A 15,141-nucleotide genomic window follows, 5' to 3' on the forward strand; every position below is an offset into this window, starting at 1 on the left:
AACACTTGCAAGTGCAATTGAGGAGATGCCATCACAGGGGCCATGACCGGAAGAGCTGCTGTGCTGTCAGCCAGCTTGAGAGCTAGCAAAAATTGCTGCTTGGAGATTTGCCTACAAATTTAAACATATACAGCTCTACAGGTGACTACTGGTGGGTGAAGGGTGTATGGCTGAAGCTGTGTTCCCCCACTGCTCATAGCCTTCTTCAAACCTCCCAGTGTGGGGCAATTCAGGAGAGCTCTATAGCCACCTTAACATATCTGAGCCATAACGTGGCTTTTATGGCTTGGCTTTAAGGAGCTGAGGATGTTCAAAGCGGCTGAGAGATACTTGCCTTTGTCCTCCCTGCAGCCAAAATCAGGCATATCCCATCTATTAATATGTGGTCTGGAGTTTGAGAGCTCACCTGAAAAGCAGTTCGTTCACCTCGTGAAGGTTAACGTTTGGTAGGGTTCTTTTGTTTGTTTGCTTGCTTGCTTGGGGTATACATTTGACAAAGTCGCAGGAGTTTGCAAACTATTTTACCAGTTATCTGAATCGTGTTGTTAGCACACCTTTCTCATTCCTTGCACAAAAAATACTGTAGCTGCTGTTGCAGACTTTAATAGGCTGGTATCTATCGTAGATCCTCAGAAGAAAGTTTTCAGAGGGTAAGTACTGCTTTGTTTCCCCCTCATTTTAAATGCTATCTAATAAGGATTCATTCTAGGCCATACATGATCATTATTTATCTAGTATTTACTAAGGCATAAAGAGACAGTTGCCCACTTTCCGAATAGTTTTTGTTCCAAGTTTCCATTAAGTATTTTGTGTAAACAGGACATGCAGACTCTACTTAACTAGATTGAAAGCGTTCATGATGGGAGAGCGTCTTTCCAAATTAGCATTGTCTACAAAATGCTTTTAAAGACATCTGTGTTTTCTTGTACTCTTAGGCCACACAAACATAATTTTTTTGTTTTCATTTCCTTTTGGGCAATTTCCTTTAGCTGATTTAGAAACATACTTTTCTGGATGTTCTTCACTTATTTTTTTTTCTCCATATTATTCAACTGTCTGCCTTTCTCTCATCCCTCGTGGTAGAACAATTTCAGTTTTCATTCTAGGCATAAGTTATCTTCTATAATCTTCAACATAAGCAATACTGCTGGGGAGCTCTATCTGCCCTTATCAGTGAAACCTTTCCTAAAGAAGGGTTTATCTTTTTAATGAAAAAAAAATATTTTTTTAGAGTTTTAAACCATTCATTTATAAATCATATAATCTAATACTGAATTAACTCTGTGCCCTACAAACAAGTGGCCACATGCATTTAAGCTTCACATCTTTGAGTTCTGAAATTCAGCAAATGCTGTCTAACAATTATTACCATTTAGAACCTAAAATTCCTCCATGAGAATTTTCCTAAAAGCTTTCAATTTTCTGGACAGGCAGATTTAAATGAAACATAAAAAGGTAATAGATATTAGGAAGGAATCTAAACCATTATTTAGAAAATCAACAAACAGTACCTCAGTTCACATCCCAGAGGGGTCTGTGGAATCATAAATTTCTTGAATTGTACCAGTGAATCGGAAGAGCCAACTAGGTATTTCTGCTCCTGGGTCCTTTTGCTATGCCCTACTTTATTCTCCTGCTAGAACTCTGGCAGAAGATATATGACATGAGATTATTTATTAATAGCTTCTGAAATAATGAAATTATTATTTCTTTTTAGAATTCAGTGTTCCTTCAGAAAAAAATGAAACATAAATTTGTTTCTTTCAGTAGTGTTGCACAATTTACGCCCTTACCTTATTGGATACTATCAAAATTACTAGCCATTTATTCATTTCCTGAGATAAGCAGATCTGAAAGCTCAGTCAATGCACGTCAGAGCCGATATGATCATCAGTTAGAATTTTTTTTCCACTTGGCTTTCTTACCCTGCCTAACCTTCAGTGAACTCCTTTTAACATCTGCTTTCACAGAATTCTCCTTAATCCACCTTCATTGTCAGGTTGGGTTTTCTGTTTGATTTTTCGCAGTAGAGAAATAATGATACTTCTGGGAATTTCAATAACTAGAGAAAATGACTGATGATGGGAACTCGTTTAAGAGGGTTAAAGGGATATTAGGGTAATGCAGTCAATGTGAACAGAAGTCTGGAATATTTTCATGTCTTTATAAGAATTTAGTATTCCCTCTTGAGTTACTCAGGTCAGAGTATCTCTTCAGTTTTGAATTACTTTTGCTCAGAACCTTCAAGATTTTAGTAAAAGAAAGGCATTCTTCAGTCTCTCTTCTGCAACAGTCTGATGAAAAATCCTGTAGTATGAAATAGTTGTCATATACCTATTATCTGCAACATAAACCATCTTTGCATCTCCTTTCTGTGTGGATAGGAATAAAAGCTATCTTTTCTAGCTAGTCAACCTGGAGGTTATTCCTGAGACCAACTACGGCTGCGTCATCGGTTTATGTTGTGAACAGCATGTTGAGTAGTATAGCACTCCTGAGTGTATCTCAGGGTCATAATCTCTCTCAATAAGAATTAATGCAAGTTGCAAGCAAGAAGATAATCTTTTGAGGACACTGAAGGGAAAAAATACACCTCTACAATGCACACTTAGATGTTGTAACCTACCATGCACAGAATTTTCCTTACTAACAGTTACATCAGAGAATAGGAGGTCTTGATGTTTGGAAACAGAGAATATGCATGTCACTGCTGTTTGGAGAATAAAGATTTATTTATATCCAATAAAAGTAGGCGGATGATGAGGAACAAAGAGCAAAAAAAAAAGAATGTAAGTATTGCTCCACGGCCAAAATAGGAATTATTTTCTAGTGTCCAAGATAACACCAAGACAGAGTAGGCAAAAACGACCCTAGAATATATGCAGATTCGATCAACGCATTTGTTTTTACATGGTTAGGGACCTTCACCCATATTCAGACACATTTAAAAAGGACTACTTTCAGTACGTTTTGCTTTATAAGTCATTTCCTGCAGAATCACCTGTTGGAAAGTGAATTGTTCTCAGAAAATTGCTGAAAGAACAATATGCTAGAACCCATTCTTTCTTCACTTTGCATCTTTCAAGTCCTTTTTTAAGGTTTAGAGACACTGAAAGAGGTATAACACTGTAGGGATGAAATCCTAGCCCTCTTTTAATGCCTATAGCAAAACACATTCCCTGAGCTTCTGCAAAGGTAGGATTCCTTTTGATGCATAACTCTAAATCATGAGACATGTGTGCTTGCAGTTTCAGTAATCAGGCAAATGGATAATGCTCAAGTACAAACTTACATTATGTTCTGGTTACAGTATTTATTGGCTAGTGAAGACCATGCCATGTAGTTCAAAAACACTGAGACACATCTTTTTCAAATATTTGTGTATATCTGTTTTGTTTGAACAGATAACATTGTCTTTTGCTGAATTTATGCTGAATTTAGAGGAGGAGAGGCACTGAGGAACATGAGGTCATGGAATGTTCACGCAGGAGCAGAAGAAAATATGTACTGCTCATGTAAAGGTTACTTCATTTCAAAGTTTTAACCTTTGATTTGGTAACTTTTCAGCAGCTCTAAGAATACTAATGCATATGTTCTAAAAGAAAAGTAAATCATCAAAGAGACAATTCAAATGTACACACTCTTTTCCCTGCATCTCCCTCTGATGTCCAGAAAATATATCTATTGGCTCATATTAGGCTTGCTTTCTCTTAATTGTTAATATTTTGTCATTTATGAGTGGTGCTAGCACTGTAACTATAAAGAAAAATTTTGATGAACAAAGATGTTAAAAAATAAAGATCCCAATGTGGGAAATGTTTAAGCATTTGAAGAGAGGACATGTACAATACAAGGAAACAAGAGTTTAGAAAGACATCTCCCTTTGTAGCACATAATAATATGTAATTGCATATTCCTTTCTGCATTAATGTGTGATATCCCAGCCCCCATCTTCTCCTCTGAAAAACCCTAAGCTGTATTGCAAATTGTTATCCATTGGCGCAGGGCCTGGACCCCTTACAAGTTGGAAACCATCTTATATGCTGTAGAATCTTTTCAATTTTAAAGCTCCGTGTTGGCTTGTGAACAATGATGAGATCAACTCTTGAAATCCAACTCTAGCTCAATTCCCTGCTCTGTAAAGTTTGTAAAGCTGGTAGCATCCATCTATTGTTTCCAAATGGAATATATTTGAACTGACATTTCTGGTGAATGAGCTGACATTATGGTTTGTTTATTGTTGGTTTTTCATTTTATCCCTTAAATGATAATTTTAAGAAGTAGATTTTGCAATATGTAATAAACCATATTGCAATGAGGATATTTGAATATCTATCTATTAAAAATCTGAAATTGAAATTAATATTTAAATTTCCTTATCAATGAAAACTGACTGTGTTGTTTTGCAATATGATGTCAAGATAATTTTCCATAAGCTAATGTTTGCTGTTAATTAGGCCCTAGTATCATAGCAGTGATATCTGATTGTATCAAAACCAGGATTCACTCAGGACCTTGCAGAATCTCTGTCTGTGTATGGCATTACACGTACTTATTATTTATCTCACTAATACGAGATAACTGATATTATGAGATAATAAGACTGACTTATTCAGCTGGATTCCACTCTAATTACTCTATATACTATTCAAGCGTAAGCTGGTATGTGCTGCACAAAGGCATTTCTGAGCTCATATTTGTCTTGTAATTGTGTAGATGACAGGTATGTGTTTAAGAAAGAGTGGAAGGTAATAAATTCAGTTAATAAGAAGGCAGGTAGGCTTTTTATGTTTGATGTTGTAGTTCAAAGTTTTAGGTGTTCTAAGAGAAAATCTAGGAGAGTGTGGTTAACAAAACCTCAGTACTGTGCTAAGTCTTTGTGATCCTTACAAGAGATTAAGCGCAAACTTAACGTGGTGTATAAACGTAATACTTTTCTCTAGCAGTTCTCCCTGCAGTGTGATGGAAACTGTTCATGAGTTAATTATTGCAGAAGCCTTGTAATGCAGATAGGTGTTGTGAATTCTGTTGTATAAGGTGGGGCAAGGACAGGAAAAGTGGTTTTGTAAGGACTGAAATGGGAACCAAAGCTTGGTAACTCTTGGACCACAGAAAGCTATGATTGGAAATTTTTGTGGGCCTACTTAAACAAATTTATTTTTTTTTAAGATACTGGATTTTGGTGGGAAGGGGCAGGGGAGGGAGCAGAGCACCTTTGGGAGATTACTGCCAAATACAGTTTAAAGTGAGCATAACCAAATTTATTCACCCATTTCTCTGTGGTCAAGGGAATTCTGATTAATGAGAGTTTTCTAAGAACGCATTAGTATATGAAGAAATAATAGGTAAGAGAACGTTCACCAAGGAATCGGGCTGCCACTACAATTCTGCATTGATTTGTCTTAGCCAGATTACCCTCTATGGTTGTTCTCTAAATTGTTTCTGCTCTACAACCTATTTTCTTAAAAGAAATTAGGCCCATTGAAGCACATAAATGAAGTAGTTTATAATTTTCCATAAGAGCTGAGCACAAAAGCAGGCTACTGGGTGCAGTCCCCTACCATCCTGATGTAGGCAGGTACTATACTGCATGAGCTTTTTCTTAAAGTTGTCTAGGGCAGTAGGGAAAATGATGGTTCTTAGCAGAGACCTGCAGTTCCCATCGTTTGGAGTTGTGGGGTTTAAGTTGTTAGAAAGCCTGTCCATTAATGTTGTTTTGTCTTATGGAGGAACACAGCAGAAAGGTAGAACAAAATGTGTGTACAGCCATATTGTTGTTTATGCCGTCTTTTGAGTAATTACCATATAATTTTTTTCTTTTTTTGAGGGGAGCAACCCCTGTAACCTTATAGTTTTGAATAGGATATAATCCATATTTTGGTCACTTTGGGTAGCTTTTATAATGTTTAATTGGATGAGATGATCACAGCTTAGAAAATAAGGTACATTTAATCAATAGTGAAGGCCAAAATGAAGTCTACAAGAAGAAACTTATAAAAGAAACATTAAAATTAAAACTGAGCAATGGAAGATGACAAGGCCATGCGTCTTTCTGCATTTCAGAGGATGTTGTTCTCAGTAAACCATCAGTTGTCATTGCATACACCATACTGTGCTTTTCAGTGATGGTTATTGTATGAATAACCAGGTCAGCCAGTTGTTTAAATAAAGTTGAGAGAAAAATACCGCAGAAAAATGAGAAAGAGGAACAGCTATATTCTTTAGACATCATATTTTCTCTATTATTCTTACTTACTTTTCAAAATAGTGGAGACAGCTCATGAAAATCTTTTCCTTCTTAGGTCATCGTTTCTTTATTCCTTTGTAAAGATTCGTAATAGATTTTTGTTGTTTATCTTCACCAATATATTATGATTCCAAGAAGAGATTATAACAATAGGAGGAAGGGAATGAGTAATAGGAGAGACAGACTACTAGAAACAAGGATACTGTGTTTGTCTAATTGTCCCCATTTCTGACTGTGGGACAGATAAAGAAAAATGGTAGATAATATTCTTGGCATTTAACTTAGTAAAGTTTAGTTTCTGAATCCATATTTAAACTGTCAGTTATCTCAGATATTACATCTCAGTGGCTTAAAACCCCTAATTGAACCACTAATTCAAAATTGCTCTGTTCCCTGCAAATCTTACCAGAATTAGTAGGAGACACAGTGAATTACTTCCTTGTAATCTCGTACATCTCATTAGGCAACCGATTTTGAGATCTTCTGTAGGATTGTAGGATTTTCTCATACAGATTTATGCATCACAGAAGAGTGATTCACAGTTAAAATCACAGTTTCAAATCACGTTCAAATTACCTTAGAGAAACTAGACCCAACCATCTTTTTTTCCAGCCTGCACCAACCAGTCTGGGTTTCCATGTTGCATTGCACAGTGATACTTAAATACTATAGCAGGGGACAGACAAATCATAAATACAGGAATAATTTATTTTATTTATTTTCTTGGTTACTTGTATGTGAAATGTGGAAAGTGAAGAGTCTGATGAGCTTTCACCACTGTAGATGTTAGGGCCCAAGAACAACCAAATGATCTGTTCTTGCCTAACTTTGTTCATGAAAATAGTCTTATGGACTTCTTATGTGATTATTTGTAATTATTTGCTTAATCATATACTTTTAAGCATAAATTCATGATGGAGCCAAGACTGAAATGTACAATACCCTGCAGGATCTTGCTTAAAACCCCTGAAACTTATAAGTCAGCTAAGGTCAACAAGAAGTTATGCTTTTATGTTATATTACACATAAACTGGAGTATAGATACAATATTGTATTTCTGTTGAGACAGAGCGAAAATGTGGCGTTTCAACATAGCATCTCCACATGGGTGGAGAGACAGCAAAAGAGGGAAGGCTATGTAACCCTGGAGAACTTCTGAACCTCTTGAATGCCAGACTATTTTTTACTTTAAATGTGTAGCTATTTTATATCTCTAAAAAAGGTATGATTTGGAATATGATCTGGATTCCCTTGAGATGTTTGAAAAGTTGTCTAGTTCTAGTTGTTTTATTTTAATGTTTATTAAATATTATATGAAATTATGTAAAATACTGTCTTAGCTTTAATCCTCACCAAAATTAAATGAAACACAAGTTTTTAAGATTTTTTCTACAAAAACTGAGAAAAAGACAAAAACAACAATGAAGAGGAGACCTTAACTTTTTTTGTTGTTGTTTGGAAATTAAAAAAAAAGTTTTCCAAGTTAACACATGTATCATTTTCAGCTGTAATGTTCAATGAGTTGGAGCCAAAGAACATATACATTTTGAGGGATGCTGTAGATGTCGAGTGTGCTGGAAAACATAAATCCTGAAACATAAGAAGTCCTAATGTTTTGTGCAGACGTCTTCCTTTGTTCTCATCTCCCTGACTGCATTCCTGGTTTACATTTCACTGGTCTTTTTGTTTCCATGCTTCCTTTCGAACCATTTGTCATTGGCCATCTCCATTTTTTCCTCGGTTGCTTAAATGCTTTCTTGCAGATTTCTTGCAGTTGATCCTGTACACTGACTCGCTCTTTCCATGTGGTAAAAGACTTCACCCTTTCCCTACTTTGGCAGATACCTGTGCACTTAAAATTTCTGTTTGAAGAACTTCTTTGGCCTGAACCCAACTGAGTTGCCATCCTGATTTTTTCCCATCCCAGCATTGTTGAAAAATATAACTTTCTTGCATCCTCCCCACAAAACCATTGTGCACAGGAAATAGGCAGTTGACACTCATTTCCTTCCTTCAGTTTCAAGCTGTTTAAGAGGATTTATGAGTCAGCATCTTATTTAGTTGTATATCATAATCTACATACTCATCTTCAGCCCTTTTTTGTTTTCATTATCATTTCCCTCCAGCGTCGGCTGATTGCATGTCTCTGCAGGATCTCACCCAAAGACTGTAAACCTAGGGAACACTAATTGGCACCGTAATGTCTTGGCTAACCCAGCTTTGCTTCACACCATACCTGTACCTGTCTCTGATTTTAGTACCTCTCGTCTCAACAGCTGTGTCATCTTCCTGGATGACCCACAATAAATGTAATGTGTTTAATGTATTCTGCCTTTGTAAGGACTTCCCTTTTGAAATCCATCAGAAGTGTAAATCAAGGGTGTATTACACAGACTGAAAAAAAGGAGAAAGTTTAATGCACTCCTTGATTCTTCACTTCCACAGCACTCCCAGTACCTCAGTGAAAAGGCACTTCGGCTTATATCGTCACTGCCAGCAAGAGCAGCAGAGCTGCATTCCTGCGGTGGGAGCACATCATGCTCCTAACACCCTTCTGTGACATTATTTCAGACTGACTCAGGGGGACAGATGTCTCCTACTAAATCATCAATCTAAGTGTCTCAAGCATCTGCGTTTTCCTTTGGAGACAGCATTTTGGTGTTCAACAGGCCTGATCCTGCTTAAAATGGTGACTATTTTCATTTGATCTGCTTAGCAAGCAGATCCCACAAAGCAGACTAACAGTTCATTCACTCTTGTTTTGAAGGCCCTGGGATAATGACTAATACAATCAGTCACCCCCAAGATATTAGTCCTTGTCCTCCCTAAGTTACTGCATGCTAATCCTTCAGGTACTACCTTACAAGTGGTATTCACCAGACTTTTCTTGTGACTTTCTTTGATGACATTCAGCACATTCCTGGCATCTTTGCTTTCCTCCTGTGACTGTTAGCTTTCTACACCTTTTTCCAGGGCCACCACTCTCTCTGTTTAGGTTTAAAGTTCAAAAGCAACATGTTTTGCAGCTGTTTCCTTTGCCCCTGGTACCTTTCTTATTACAATAAAGACTGGCTCCTGAAATTAGTTTTTCTCCATGTAACACCCCATCCTGCTGATACTTGCGGTTAGCAACGCTCTGCAACCATTCTGTTAGCTGCACACCATGTCCCAGCCTTGGTTTCCACTCTCCTCCTTGGCCTCTAACGTTTTCCACTTTTTCCAGAGGAAATTATGCTGTTTTGTTGATTTTCTCCACATTACCTTTATATGTTTACCTGCCTATATTGACCTGTTTCTTTGCATGCCATTCCAACATGGACAGGAGTTGGTACCTCTTGTATTCTGGCTATTTGCTTTCACAGGTCATGAAGATTTAACACTAGTTTCAACAAGACCCTCTGCTCTGGGTGCCTTTGGTGACTGACAGTGGAAATCCTGGTCATTCTTCCATCTCACTGGGTCAGGCCCACCTTTTATAGGTTGTCCTTGTGTTGTTCAAGTTGGTCAAGTAATGTTCATTTAAACCAGCTAAGCATCTGCACTCTCATATATGGGAATGAAATCACAGGCTCCATACAACTCCATTTAGGAGGAGGCATGGGATCCTATCTGCTGGCCAGCAGAGGTTGCTCAGAGCACATTAGTCAAGTGTTCTGTGCTCTACAGCTCTTTGTTTCTTAGTAAGTCAAGTCCGGGGTTTTTTAATCTTTTGTGGGATTTGCTCTGATATCCTGTTTCTCCTCTCATGCCGGGTGTTTGCTCACCTCTGTGGAACAATGATGGAGTCAGCAAGGGAAGCAGGAGACGGGGGATTGTCCCAGGAACCTGTCCCTGGGGTGGGCGAGATTGCAGCCCTTGCTGCATTTCGAAATTGCAAAGCTCTCCTTGAATTCATTTCCCATCATTGTGGACTATATATATCCACATGCATGCCCACAGATGGAAAAAAAATATTCCCCTACAATCTAGGAGGAAAGGAAGAAATAGATCGTTATTGTTTTCCCTCTTTAAATATCCTCGAGGTCATCAGAGTGCTGATGAAGGCATCAGTGTGGTGTTGAATTTGGAAAGGAATACAGAAAGTTAAGAAATATTTTGGAAAGTTCCAAAGGAAGCCATGCTTCAGGCTTGGATTCAGACCCAAATGTCTTCAAATTTCATTCATAACAAGGGCTTTACGTGGCCTGCAGTAACAGTCTTGGTTATATTTCTCCCATATTGGCATGTCTGGATCTTCTTTAGGTGAGCCAAAGTTTGCAATGTAACACTGTGGAGGCTTCATCTACCTCCTTGTGCTACCTTATGCAGGAACTGGTGAAGCCAGCTGCTGCACTGCTGTTCTCGTTCTGTATTTGTGTTGTTCATTTTTTCCTGCCAGACTGTTTATTCAGAGAACTCTAACTCTTAATCCTGCATCACATCCCTCTGCTTTCAGATCAGCTCCTGTAAGAGCGAGGAGAGAATTCTGGATCTAAGTGGACTGCAAGTCCTCATCTATCTAGTTGCTTTAAAATTAAAATAAATACCATGTTACAATAAGAGGAGGGGGAGAGGTAAGGATACAGACAACATTTTCCCTGGATTGAGGGTGGGAAGTGTTGCTGGTTTTGTCAAACATCCTCATTTCCTTACCCATCCTCAGGTCAGAATTGATGTTTCACTTCCTTTGGGACTAGGAAAGTCCAGAGAAGAAGGACACAGTTGCAATTCCCCATGAGGTGACAGGGTTTGAGGAAACTAAGTAGCTCAATTTGATGCTATGCAATGCTTTAGGGAGGGCGACCCTTGCACTCTTTTAGTGCTGCCATTGTGCAGAGTAATGTCCTTTCCAAAGCATGGTCTTGATGTCAAGCAAACATGAATTTTTCCTTTGGAACTTTTACGTATTTGGCATGGAGATGAGATTCAGTCCTTGGAGAATCTGTAACATTTTTCTTTTTCATCACGAGAATAGTTGAATTAAAGGGCAAATAGAACTTCTCAGGTTTGCATGTGTGGGGTGGTGAAATTATAAAAACATGAAAAACCCTAATACAGTTTCAGTATTACCAGGACATTAGCAACAGACTGTTTTGTCTTTGTGGTTTGGAATTGGAATTTCTCCAGTTGTTGCCGGAAGGCTACATTTAATTTGTACTGTGTTTGCATAAATAGCTTATTTGTAAAAATTGCATTTTACTTGAACAATTCTAAATGATGCATTTATCATAGGGAGAAAAATGATCTATTGTTCTCTTTAAATAAAATGGTACTGCCCTTCCAAAGTATCCAATTGACAAAAACATGAAAAATAACAGCACACTTGTATGTTGCTTATCTCGTCCCCAGAATCAGCTCTCATACGTTCATATCCCCTGGGTTTGTAAAATTCAAAAGATTCTTTGAATTGCTCTCTTAATTATGATGTTGGCATTATAATTACTTGCTAAATAAGATTCTTTAACAATGACGTCCTTGTTATCAAAGCAGTCGCATTTCTTTGCCTGGGATGAATAGCTGCATGCTCTGAACGGGGCAGCAGCAGTTGTCGTGGGAGCCTGACTCTTGCTGAAGGAGGAATCAATTGCTCAGAGAAGGTTGTTTAGAGCACTACACAAAATCTCTTTTACCCCCACCTTCACCCTGCAGGCAAACGAAAATTAAGGAAAATATAGGACTTCCACCTATAAGGACTCAAACAGCAGCAGGCAATTTCCCCTCCAATTTGCATCTCATTCATGTGTTGGAAGGAAAAAATGTTTGGGTTTTTTTGGCCCTTAAACCCCTTTTAGCACATTTTCACATTCTGTGTGCATTAAGATCAGATGTAGAATAGTAGAGAGATGTGATTGGAGAATACTTTTTAATCATTCCATAGTTTATCTTTTATTCTTTTTAAAGTGGTGGTTAATCAAGAATAATACAGTATTTCTAAGTTCTGCTTGAAAAATTCCATGTCTCTGTAGTAAGTGTGAAACAAACACAGAAGTGTAATGATGGCTGCTAACTCCAGCCAAAAGCTGTATCTTTTCTTAGGAAGAATGCATATTTTGCCATTTCTTGTCAGATGTGGTTGCTAGATATATATTTGAATCTGTGTGGCCTAACTCTCTGCCACTGACTCTTATATTAGAAGAACATTCTCGATTCCTTTGACGCACCACCACACATAGTGCATCCAAACTGAGTCCAGCAAGGGTCCTGAGAATAATGCATATTAAGTACTGATAGAGCATACTGTTTCTTGGCACGTGTGCCTTTCCTTCATTGTTTTTCAGTGCCTCCTCTCCTCTCCTCTCCTCTCCTCTCCTCTCCTCTCCTCTCCTCTCCTCTCCTCTCCTCTCCTCTCCTCTCCTCTCCTCTCCTCTCCTCTCCTCTCCTCTCCTCTCCTCTCCTCTCCTCTCCTCTCCTCTCCTCTCCTCTCCTCTCCTCTCCTCTCCTCTCCTCTCCTCTCCTCTCCTCTCCTCTCCTCTCCTCTCCTCTCCTCTCCTCTCCTCTCCTCTCTCCTCCAGTATACTTTCAGTATGTACAGCTTATTCTCTTTTAATTTCTATTGTTCTCCTTTTTCTTTTCCTGTTAACAATTATCTCTCCCCCTCCCCTTCTTTTCTCTCTTTGATCCACAGGTTTTGCAGTGCATGTTGGTCTCCCTTCATTCAGAACTTGACATTCAAAGGTACTTGATGAAAATTGAATCCTCTCAGAGAGTTAGTACTGTACTTTCTTTTTTCTGCACTCTGCTGTGGATTGAGTTTGTTACCCTTTAACTGTTTGTGTCTTGCTTCACAACTAGCGTTCTCGAATAAATATGGATCTGCATGCTTCTTCCCTTTGTATTTCACAGCAGTGAAGTGTCATTCCTATAGATTGATTGCATATGGGAGTGTGATGCATGTGCATCCTTTGACAATTTTTAAATTCTGACATTTTCTTTAATGGCATGATAGACATAAAATCCACACTCTTGTCTTAGATGCTTGAAACCCACCAAAATTCAGTGGGGGGTCCTAGATAAATAAGTGATCCCTATTATCTGTCCCAATTCTAACATTATTTATTTATCTATTTATACATATTTTGAACTGGCTTAAAGGGGTAAAAGTCTTGCTGCAAAGTTAAGGAGAGCTCTGTGGGCACAGGAGTATTTTTGTATTTGACATGCAAAAAAATCTTAGTCTGCAACTTGCAGAATGATCTTATATGTACATTGTGCACATGTGGAGTCACCTGTATCTCCCCTTTATCCTCTTCAGCTCCTCTTCCATTTCTGTATGGCTTGTAACCCCATATAGAATGGATGTCTACTACCGTTATTTTTTTCCCCTCCATGTGCACATGCCTTTTAGAAACGTATGTAGAAGGTGCCTCTGCATGGTTTCTGCTGCAGTCAAAAGCGCAATCACAAAAGCAGCAGGTAACACTTGCTGCAAGCAAGGAATGAGGCCTTGGAGCATGCAGAGTGCACAGCGGCTTATTTGCACCCAATTTGTCGCTTCCCCGACAAATTTCCACTTACAGGACTTAAATAGGCCAATAAACATGCCGACCACAGGGAAGGGTAGGAGAGGCAGAGGTGTAGACAGCAGTAAGGCTTCTCCCTCCCTTGCCAAGGAGATGGCCTCGAGGGAGGGAAAAAGAAGTGAAAGGGCACAGTGACAAGTTGGAAGAAAGGAGCAGGAGAAGCTCCTCTCTCCTACAGCATCTCTCCTGTAGCAGCCCCCTAACTCTCCCAGGTGCCAGAGCAACAAGCTCCAATAAGCGCTTCATCACACGTTTACTTCCATGAGTAGAGGCTAAAAATAAGGTGTTGGTGTAGGTGTGCTGCTGCTGGAGGCAGCTCTGCCTCCCACTTGCTTTTCCTGGGAGTTTGTTCTTGCTGGGGGCTGGCAGCGCCCACCGGCTGCCAGGGCTGGCCCACACAGTGGGCAGCTCACACCCTACCCTGAAGACCTCGCTCCCACTCACCAGCCTTCATGTTGATTGCTCCTTTTTTGGTTATTTTTAAAATAGCATGTTAATTAAGAACTTCTTAGCTTGTAGAAACAGAGAAAAACAGGTTTTTCCAGGATGGCTGCATCGTGTTCCTTTGCTTTGGGAAGCAGACACCACAAAAAAGAGACCCTCCTCCTATTTTCCTTAGGAACGTGTGTGGGAGAACAGGGATGGGTAGATAATCATTTTCTTGAATCAGAACACACTATTCCCTAGGTACATTTAGGCATCTGGTATATATTTTTTCTTTTTTCTTTTTCCCCTTCCTTTTTGCATGTGGTTTTAAGCATGTAAAGATCTTTCCCCTTTAAACACCATAATGACAGTTTTTGTTTAAATCATCCCTTTTAATCTTCAGAGTTCTCATGATGGTTTTGGGGATTGTGTAGGTAGGAGTTACCTCACCCGCTGCTGATGAAATGCAGCCATCTCCCGGATGGAACAAGGGGTCATGCTGGCTCATGAATACTTCACAGTAGGGTTTTTAGGAGGGAAAAGAGAAATAGCTTCCAACTGAAACTGCCATAAGATTTTAATTAAGACAAATGTTGATGTCCAGGCTGGAATTTATGGATAACTTATTTAAACAAAGTAATAATAAACTGAAGCTGTGATGCAAGAATATGACAGAGACTGTGAAAGAACAAATTTTGCTGTGAGCAAAATTGGTGGAGCCACAGAAACCTTTGTGGGGAAAAGTAGTGAGGTGATCAGTCACTTTTTAAATTTAACTATCATGTAGAAATAAATACTTCATGTCACAAAGCATTAGAATAAAGCAGAGTGTTATACGATTCTATTTTAAAATGAAAGATTTCTTTCATTCAGTGTGATTTTTCCTTATTCCCAATGGGTGACTTAGTTTTGTCTATCGTTTTGCTTCAGTTCCTACCCTAAAATCTCAGGCTGGCATTTGTAGAAAGA

At 38.7% G+C, this 15,141-nt stretch overlaps 1 protein-coding gene across 12 annotated transcripts in view; it reads left to right on the top strand.

The window, feature by feature from the left end:
• KIAA1217 (KIAA1217 ortholog) overlaps positions 1-15,141 on the top strand; it is a 370,897-nt gene that overhangs the window by 252,920 nt on the left and 102,836 nt on the right. The window contains exon 3 of one of the 12 annotated variants that reach the window (XM_064444807.1): positions 12,852-12,932. The exons of the other annotated variants lie outside the window; for them this stretch is intronic. Within the exon in view, the coding sequence (XP_064300877.1) occupies positions 12,852-12,932 (81 nt within the window). The remainder of the gene's footprint in view (positions 1-12,851; positions 12,933-15,141) is intronic. 12 annotated transcript variants of the gene reach the window in all.

The sequence above is a fragment of the Phalacrocorax carbo genome, chromosome 2 (assembly GCF_963921805.1).
Source record: "Phalacrocorax carbo chromosome 2, bPhaCar2.1, whole genome shotgun sequence".
NCBI classification, from domain to species: Eukaryota; Metazoa; Chordata; class Aves; order Suliformes; family Phalacrocoracidae; genus Phalacrocorax; species Phalacrocorax carbo.